This window comes from Panthera leo, chromosome B2 (assembly GCF_018350215.1).
Source record: "Panthera leo isolate Ple1 chromosome B2, P.leo_Ple1_pat1.1, whole genome shotgun sequence".
Classification (NCBI taxonomy): domain Eukaryota; kingdom Metazoa; phylum Chordata; class Mammalia; order Carnivora; family Felidae; genus Panthera; species Panthera leo.
The window spans coordinates 3,618,173-3,627,287 of record NC_056683.1 but is presented as its reverse complement, the minus strand read 5'-3'; the positions used below and the strand labels follow the sequence as shown (position 1 = coordinate 3,627,287).

Sequence of the window (9,115 nt, the reverse complement as noted above, 5' to 3'; positions counted from 1 at the left end):
CTGGCTGCTTATCAGACCGTGACCCTGAATATGCTCCCAGCTTAGGACCTGTTCAGTCATCACTGTCCTCTTCTCTGTGGAATGATCTTCTCACAGATGCGTGCAGAACCACCTCCCTCCCAGGCTTCCTGCCTCTGCCTCGGTGGCACGTTAGTGGGGGAGTCCTCCCCACCCACCCTCTTTAAGACTACAACCCTCCACCACCCATCCCTGGCAGTCCTTAATCTTCTTGGCCTGTTTCTTCCACCCCTGAATCTCTTTACCCACCAGAATACTGTGTTTGTTTATTTTTGTTTAAAATGATCTATGCAGGCACCAAATTACACTTTTGAACTTATGACGTCATGGCTCTTTTACCACCTAGACAATTCCCCGAGACAGGGATTGTTAACATCTCTACCTGGCAAGTGACCTAAGGGAAACCCAGATGCCACCCAGAGCTTGGAGCAGGCCACCAGTGGGTGCAGATTCAACCAGAAACACTGCTGCTGATTGGCTCACCCGGTGAAATACAGCTGGGGGGGGGCTCACCACTGTTCCTGATACACGAACCTCTGACCTAGTCCCCGAAGACGTTCATGTCTGTAATCTTGAATTTGCAATTCAAACAAATGGAGTTTGTTACCTGAGCATACACATTTTGCCTGTGGCCATAAAACTAGCATGTCTGAAGTATCAGGATATGAATTGCATTTAACCTCTAACCTGCACAGGTTTGCTCTTTTCTCCTTAAGTACAAAATGCTAAAGGTCAGCTTCTACTTGCTAGACCTGGAGAGAAAGAAAAGTGCGCCCTAATTTTTGTCCTGGAGCACAACTGGGACTACCTAAGTATAAAACAGAACCTGCTTAACTGAGAAACAGACAGAAATTCCTATGTTCAACTGTTCCCAAGGCCTTGCATCTCAGAGCTAAAATCTCCAAGGCCCTACTTGATCTGGCTTTTTACCTCTCCGCCTTCACCTCCTCCTATTGTGCCCCGCCCATTCCATGCGGGGGGGGGGGGGGGGACACCTCACGACTCCCCTCCCCTCTCCTCTCCCCTCGCCCCCTTTCAAATCTATGCTGAAATTGTATCCTTGTCTTCATAGGTGCCTTATCTAAATTTGAACTCCCCATAACATTCCTTATTCGACCTTCATTTTTCTCCTTACCATCTACCACACTACCTCTGATATGCATCTGATTTGTTGTCTGTCCTTCCTGGACGTGTAAACTCCACGAAAGCTGAGAATTCTGTTTTGTTCTGCGAGCATATTCCCAACGCACAGAACAGCACCTAGCACATTGGAAACTCTCAACAACTATATGTGTGGAGTAGATAAATTTTTAAATTCCTCGGTGTTGAGAAATGTTTGTTGGAATCATCACGGATCATTTTGGGCTTTAAAATGGTAGACGTGTTTTTGTTTTTTTGTTTTTTTGTTTTACTTTTTTTATTTTTGAGACAGAGAGAGACAGAGCATGAACGGGGGAGGGTCAGAGAGAGAGGGAGACACAGAATCCGAAACAGGCTCCAGGCCCCGAGCTGTCAGCAAAACCCCGACGCGGGGCTCGAATTCTTGGACCCTGAGATCATGACCTGAGCTGAAGTCGGAAGCTCAACCGACTGAGACAACCAGGCGCCCCGGTAGACGTGTTTTTAAATATTGAGAGCGGAAATGATACGATTTTTTTTTACAATGATCAAGAGGTACAGATAAAACATATTTGGCTACTGTTGATGATGTTGAAGCTGGTGCAGGGTATACAGAGGTTATCAAACCATTATTTCTTCTTGCCTATATTCTGAAATGTCGCGTGATAAAAAAGTTCGAAAAATGAAAAGAATAGCTGTGGGGGAGAAGATAAATTGACAAAGGCCACGGAGAAAGACCAGGTGAATACCCAAACGGCACTTCGAGCCCAGTGTTGGCCCCGAAGTCCAGGATGTTCCTCTCTGTAGCATCCCTTAAAATCTGGTATTACCAGGACGCCTGGGTGGTTCAGTCGGTTGAGCCTCTGACTCTTGATCTGGGCTCAGGTCATGATCTCACGGTTCATGAGCTGAGGGCCCCTCCTTGGGGCCTGTACTGTCAGCACAGAGCCTGCTTGGAATTCTCCTCCCTTTTTCTCTGCCCCTTACCCCCTACCCCACTGGTGCTCGCTCTCTCACTCTCTGAAAATAAATAAACTTAAAAAAAAATTTTTTTTTTAATCTCGAATTGTCAGTTGCCCAAAGCAACCCTGTCTCTCATCATAGACTCACATTGGCCCTATCCTCAGAAATTCCTACAAAAGCCAGATACTATTTGATTCATTGCAGCGAGGTTAATAGTTGTCAACCAAGCCAGAATATATATATATATATATATATATATATATATATATATATATATATAGTCTCTGAAAGCAAGCTAGAAACCTGATTCTACAGATATAATTCCTTGCTAAACTGGGAGTCAGGAGTTAAACAGGAGCTAACCACAAGATTGGAATTTATGTAGCATCTGGTCTTGACCCCAACCTCCTGTTGGTAGCATCTGAGCTTTCATAATTACCATTGCCTAGAAGCAACCCATAGACTACAACTAAAATGGTCCTGACTGGACATCAGGCAAAGATATTTTTCACAAAACCTCTAATTGTCTGTAATGTGTAAGCAATATTGAGATCACTGCTGTTAAATCAAACTATTTTCCCAGGAACTTGCAATTGAGTTGGAGAACATTTAACTCTATGACATAAATAAGCATGCTGTTTGCAAATGATTATTCCTGGTGAGAGTTGACAGGTAGCTTTCTTGATGAGGCCAAAAATATCATTTTTAAAAATGGGCTTCTTAAACTGGTGTCAGTGACAAACACATAAGGTGAACTTGGTACAATGCAGCTTCTGACCAGGCCTGGGGGGATGGGGGGTGGGGGGCACGCGGTGATGAGAATCTTCATCCCTACAAATGATGCCCTTGCTGGTGGGCACACCCTTTACGCGTCAAAGACTGTAGAAACCACCAGGACTGTTATAGGCTCTGTGGCCAGTAAGCTCATTAGAAATCCTGAGTCTAATTCTTTTACAGTCAACGATCAGACTGTACTGTTCTAAGTTTTTACAAAAAAGCAAAAAAAAAAAAAAAACCTCACTTTACATAAGGATAGGAATTCGTCAAATTGAGGTTTCAAACACGAAAAAAACTAAACATGTCCACAGCTCCAGTTTTCCAACTGCAAATACCCAAACCGGTGGGAACTTTGTGTAAAACAGCAAACGTACAAGCACCAGCACCCAAGCTCACTTTTTGGGAGTAAAGATCCCCATTAACCAGTCACATATAAAATAGTGGATCATCCCACTGCCAGCCCAGAGCAGCCCTGACTTCCCGAACTCACATGCCCCTTCCCCGGAGCCAGAAGGTACTACCTTAGAACTTTCAACCACCTATCAACTCACTAAGCAGTTTAGGGAACCTCAAGGTGCAGAATACAGCGAGCGGTTTCTGAAGACAGCCGAATGCCACTCACCAGATCAACTTAAAGACAGAAGGCCAACAGGACAATCAAGTCTCGAACATTAAAACCCCAAGACGGCTACAACTGGACAAAGTTACAGCAACTTTACAGAAAAAGTGGGTGGCTCTTAGAAGAGCCTTTGAGTTGATCGAAATCAAGAGTGGGAAAGCTTTACGCCCGCTCCCCGCGGATGCGGCGCGCCAGCTGGATGTCCTTGGGCATGATGGTGACGCGCTTGGCGTGGATGGCGCACAGGTTGGTGTCCTCGAAGAGCCCCACCAGGTAGGCCTCGCACGCCTCCTGCAGCGCCATCACGGCCGAGCTCTGGAAGCGCAGGTCGGTCTTGAAGTCCTGCGCGATCTCGCGCACCAGCCGCTGGAACGGCAGCTTGCGGATCAGCAGCTCGGTGGACTTCTGGTAGCGGCGGATCTCGCGCAGGGCCACCGTGCCGGGCCGGTAGCGGTGCGGCTTCTTGACGCCGCCGGTGGCCGGCGCGCTCTTGCGGGCCGCCTTGGTGGCCAGCTGCTTGCGCGGGGCCTTGCCGCCCGTCGACTTGCGCGCCGTCTGCTTCGTGCGAGCCATTTCAGACAAAATGAAGAAGAAAGCCAAACTGACAAGCAAGACCAAAGGCGTTGCCCTTATATATACTCAGAAACATTCCGATTGGTCTCGCGTTTTTCAAAAGTCCCGCGCAATGAAACTATTGGCTAAAGAGTGAACGACCTGATTGGTGAATTAAAACGGACTCCGATTGGATAACTAATTCATCATTTCAATCCCCTGTAATCTTTGTCATAGCGATCCTAGGATTTAACACTAATATTCTGGCTCAATTCATCTCAAAACCAATTAAGAAATCACTTGGAGGTCGGGGAAAACTGCAAATTCTGATTGAGGAGACCTACGTAATGGGGCCTAACGTTCCCAGGACCACGCTTTCATCACAGATTTATGTATGTTTTGTTTCAGATGGTTATTTTTACTGAACTGACCCTTGAGTGGCCTAGACTGCCACTTGTGTCCACTCTGGGAAACCACAGGTAAAACGCCTCATCCCGGAGACGACGGGAGATCACCAGTGCCCAAGAAATGTTTATTGGACTTCCTTAAGGTGGCCAAATACTGCTTCTTTCAATTCAGAATTGAAACAGCTTGCTCTGATTTCCGATTCTGTAGTTTTGCTGCTTTTAAGTGTCTTAAGGGGCTCTAGGTTAACGTGCCCACCCGCCATTTTTCACAGGGTTCATTTATTAGACTATCCTCCTTACTTGTGGTTATTTAAGCGTTTTACTTGCGCACAACTTGGGAAACATGGGAGTCCAACCTATCCAGATGACCACTAACCCAATGCTGTACTTAAAACTGTTAAGCTTATTCAGAAGTCCCATTTCCCAGGATCCCAAAGTAACGTCAACAAAATAAATTGCAATGAATGAACTGTAACCAAAAGCTGCAACCGTTTAAATTTTACGCAATTATGTTGCCTCGATTTGAGTTACAAACTCTTTCATGTGAAAATGTGGACGGCTCTGAAAAGAGCCTTTGGGGTATAAAAGTTTAGCTTTAGTGCACACTGGGATTTAGATATTCACTTGCCCTTGGCCTTGTGGTGGCTCTCGGTCTTCTTGGGCAGCAGCACGGCCTGGATGTTGGGCAGGACGCCGCCCTGCGCGATGGTGACGCGGCCCAGCAGCTTGTTGAGCTCCTCGTCGTTGCGGATGGCCAGCTGCAGGTGGCGCGGGATGATGCGCGTCTTCTTGTTGTCGCGGGCCGCGTTGCCCGCCAGCTCCAGGATCTCGGCCGTCAGGTACTCCAGCACGGCCGCCAGGTACACCGGCGCGCCGGCCCCGACCCGCTCGGCGTAGTTGCCCTTGCGGAGCAGGCGGTGCACGCGCCCCACCGGGAACTGCAGCCCGGCCCGCGACGAGCGCGTCTTGGCCTTGGCGCGAGCCTTGCCACCCTGTTTTCCGCGTCCAGACATGACGGTACTGTGTCTACAAAGCCAGAAAAAAGAAAAAGACTGAGCCTACCTCGCAAGAAGCTAGACTATTATAGTCTGCAGAGGTTTGACAAAGCAGCCTATGCCGTTGCCCGAACACAAATTCTAGCCAATCAAAAAGCACGTCCAAAACAACAATGTTTCTAATTTACATAGAACGTTTATGGTAGAAAGGTCAAATTATTCATGATTGAACTATGGGGAAGAGCCAATGAGAGTTTAGGATAAAGAACAGCCTATCAGAAGCTAAGATACTGAGGAGTCCAATCAGAAATCGTAATTCTGCGATCCCTAATTTGCATACACACCAAATAAAAAAGAGGTCGCTTGCTCGTAGGCGTAGTTTCCTCGCGTTCGCCTGGAGGTGTTGTTGGGACGCAATGCCTGAGCCAGCGAAGTCCGCTCCCGCCCCGAAGAAGGGCTCGAAGAAGGCGGTGACCAAGGCGCAGAAGAAGGACGGCAAGAAGCGCAAGCGCAGCCGCAAGGAGAGCTACTCGGTGTACGTGTACAAGGTGCTGAAGCAGGTGCATCCCGACACCGGCATCTCGTCCAAGGCCATGGGCATCATGAACTCGTTCGTGAACGACATCTTCGAGCGCATCGCGGGCGAGGCGTCGCGCCTGGCGCATTACAACAAGCGCTCGACCATCACGTCCCGGGAGATCCAGACGGCCGTGCGCCTGCTGCTGCCCGGGGAGCTGGCCAAGCACGCCGTGTCCGAGGGCACCAAGGCCGTCACCAAGTACACCAGCTCCAAGTAAATTTGTTCACCGTCACAGCACCAACGATTTCAGGCTCTTTTAAGAGCCGCCCATATTCTCATTTAAAGAGCTGTAATCTTCCCAACTTCTGGAAACTGCAACTTGTTTTCGTCACGTTTAATTTGCTGAGAATTTTGTAAGCTCAATTTGGGAACCAAGTTTAACTTCTGGCGTGTGCGGACCATCAAGAAGCAAATGTGTAAGTAACTTGATTATGGTGCATTTGGCTTGCTTCTCCCGACAACTGCTGGAGATAGTGGACCTAGGGTTGCCCCCACCTCGAGAGGGTTTTTTTTTTTTTTTCCGCTTTTGGTTTCATTTTGTCCTCCCCGTTACCTTTGGGGGAATTCCCTTCAGGAAAACCTGGAGTCCTAGTTTCGAGTGGCCCTAAATGAAAACAAGTGTTAACCATTCTTGAGGAAAATGAAACCACTTTCTTGTAATTTGTTGCTGGCTTGTGAGTGGCTACAGCGGCACCTAATGGCGCGATGTGCCCTCTGCAGCTTGACTTTCTAGACTCTTAGCGGATCTGCTAGTCCTCCTCCACATCCTCCCGATTCCACTAATTCAGCGAACATTTTAACGTAGCTAAACATTGCCTCTTGGGAAGGATCAGGAACTCTATCCACTGGGGTTTTCTACCTGGCTTAACATACGAGGGTGAAAGACGCTACCTAAAACTGGGTAATAGGAGGTGGGGGGAGTCCCAGAGTTCTTCCGAAGCCTCCCTGTGTCCTGAATAGCCTTGTCCCCAGTTACTTCTTCATTCCCCAGGATTTTAGTTCAAGGAAGAGGAGTTCAAAGGAATTTACATTTCTGTGCTTGTCCTTCGCCTGATTTCAGCCTACAATCACCCGTGAAACGGAATCTTCCATTGTACAAGCGAATGTCCTGAGAATTGAGATTAAGCAGCCCTTTACATCAATAAATACTACATGGAATATATATCACGGATATGGAAGGTAAGAATCACCTGGCGCTGTGGTGCAGAGGGGAAAAGCATGAGCATTGGTGGTGTAAAACTGAGCTCAAAAATCTCATTTTCCACTTACTAGCTACATGTCTTTATCTACAAATGCCTACATGGTAAATTTCCGTGAGCATTAAATAAACGGCTCCGTTTTGTAATGGGGCTTGTGAAGGTTCTCTCGGCCCCACATGCAATTAAGGCATTCAATTCTAGCTCCCCAAAGCTAATTTTAAGTACATTTAGAAAATAACATTCATGAAAAGAAATACACCAGCAGAAATGGACACCATAAAGGGTGTCCAAAGATACAGTCCTGGCAGCCTGTTTCAAGGCTACATTTGAGCAAACTTCTTACACCTGTGAGCATTTCCTTGCCTCTAAAATGGGAATAGTAATTAGTACCTACTGCGTGGCATTGCTGATGATCAATAAAAGATCACAGTAAGAGCGCTAGGACAGTCCCTACAGAGGGGAAAGTCATCCAAGATAGCAGCTATGGCTAAAGCCTCCGGTTGAAGGGGTAGGAAAGGTGCCCGTGTTAGGATCTGAGTCCTGAGGCCTTGAACAAGGCAGAAGGCCACAAAAGTATAAAGGCATGGGACACCAGGTAGGGTTCTTTGTCAATCTAAACCCCTTCTAATAGACTGACCCCTCCTTAGAATCATCTCTCCACCCTGAACTCTTTTAAGGACAACCTAGTGCCTGTGGCTGTGAGACTTCCCCGCCTCTGCCTGCCACTTCAAGCAACACGTGCCTAATTTTCCAGGGACTTCCTCTTGCCTCGCCTGAGCCAGCGGCACCTCATTTAACAGTAAGGTGTGCGTTGGAGTAGGAGGAAGGGACGCTGGAAACACACAAGAGCCGTTAGTAACTTTTTTTCCCTTTTTTGTTCCCATGCCTCCTGTTCTCTTTGCCTAACCTCGCTGTGGTGTCCGGCCAGAACGAAGAAGCATCTTCAGAAAACCAGCTGGCACTCTTAAAGTTAGAAGAGGGGCGCCTGGGTGGCTCAGTCGGTTGAGCGTCCGACTTCAGCTCAGGTCACGATCTCATGGACCGTGAGTTCGAGCCCCGCGTCGGGCTCTGGGCTGATGGCTCAGAGCCTGGAGCCTGCTTCCAGTTCTGTGTCTCCCTCTCTCTCTGCCCCTCCCCCGTTCATGCTCTGTCTCAAAAATAAATAAACGTTAAAAAAAAAAAATTAAAAAAAATAAAAAATAATAAAAAAAAAATAATAAAGTTAGAAGAGAATCACGACATTGCTGCCTATGGTCCTTCCCAGACGAGGGAAAGCCAGGGCCGCCCTACAGACGGCTGTGCTGTTGCCAACAACTTCAAAGACAATCAGTCTCCTTTCAAAAAAGAACGATCCTCGAAGGAAATACAGATAACCGCAAAATAAGAAATCTTTATACCAAATAAATGTGGTCCTTTCTACCAAATAAATTTAATTAACTTTTCATATTAAGGAAAACTTACTATGCTGACCTTACGTTTCTCATTTTGACACAGAATACAGAGAAAAGTGGCCGGGACTAACACTATTCTTAGATGAGCATCTGGGAACCACTGATTTGTTCAAGTCCCTTCATTTCAGAATTTTAAAAAATGTCTCTGAATCAGCTCAGCTAATCAGAGAAGGGGCCTGGGTTAAAACAGATTTCTTGACTATTTCCCCTAAAATTATATCTACTTCTCCCTTCCACATGTTTGAAGACTTATATTCTATTATTATAAGTAATCCACACACATATTAATATCATTAGCAGAATATTATGAAGTAATCCACACAATGAAAATTCTACTTGATCTTTCATATTCCAGCAAAGCATCCTGTAATTTTTTTAGGGCAGTCAACAAAGCAACTGTCAACCAATAGACAGATGAATTGTGACATAATCAGG

The 9,115-nt window shown here is 46.8% G+C and overlaps 3 protein-coding genes across 4 annotated transcripts; 1 reads left to right on the top strand and 2 right to left on the bottom strand.

The window, feature by feature from the left end:
• Positions 1-3,597: 3,597 nt before the first annotated feature.
• Positions 3,598-4,839, bottom strand: LOC122219410 (histone H3.1). The gene has a single exon (XM_042937656.1). It carries the CDS (start codon positions 4,067-4,069, stop codon positions 3,659-3,661), a length of 411 nt encoding a protein of 136 aa, XP_042793590.1. The 5' UTR covers positions 4,070-4,839; the 3' UTR covers positions 3,598-3,658.
• A 102-nt stretch (positions 4,840-4,941) lies between these two features.
• Positions 4,942-5,481, bottom strand: LOC122219416 (histone H2A type 1-E). Its single transcript, XM_042937663.1, has one exon. The coding sequence runs from the start codon at positions 5,466-5,468 to the stop codon at positions 5,076-5,078; it is 393 nt and encodes a 130-aa protein (XP_042793597.1). The 5' UTR covers positions 5,469-5,481; the 3' UTR covers positions 4,942-5,075.
• A 341-nt stretch (positions 5,482-5,822) lies between these two features.
• On the top strand, positions 5,823-8,214 carry LOC122219429 (histone H2B type 1-C/E/F/G/I). 2 transcript variants are annotated; one of them, XM_042937678.1, is made up of 4 exons: positions 5,823-6,446; positions 7,091-7,209; positions 7,877-8,033; positions 8,158-8,214. In XM_042937678.1, exon 1 carries the CDS (start codon positions 5,867-5,869, stop codon positions 6,245-6,247), a length of 381 nt encoding a protein of 126 aa, XP_042793612.1. In that variant the 5' UTR covers positions 5,823-5,866; the 3' UTR covers positions 6,248-6,446; positions 7,091-7,209; positions 7,877-8,033; positions 8,158-8,214. The 2 variants fall into 2 exon arrangements, 1 of the variants encoding a protein (XP_042793612.1); XR_006202362.1 differs by having other exon boundaries at positions 6,305-6,446; positions 7,907-8,033.
• The last annotated feature ends 901 nt before the right edge of the window (positions 8,215-9,115 follow it).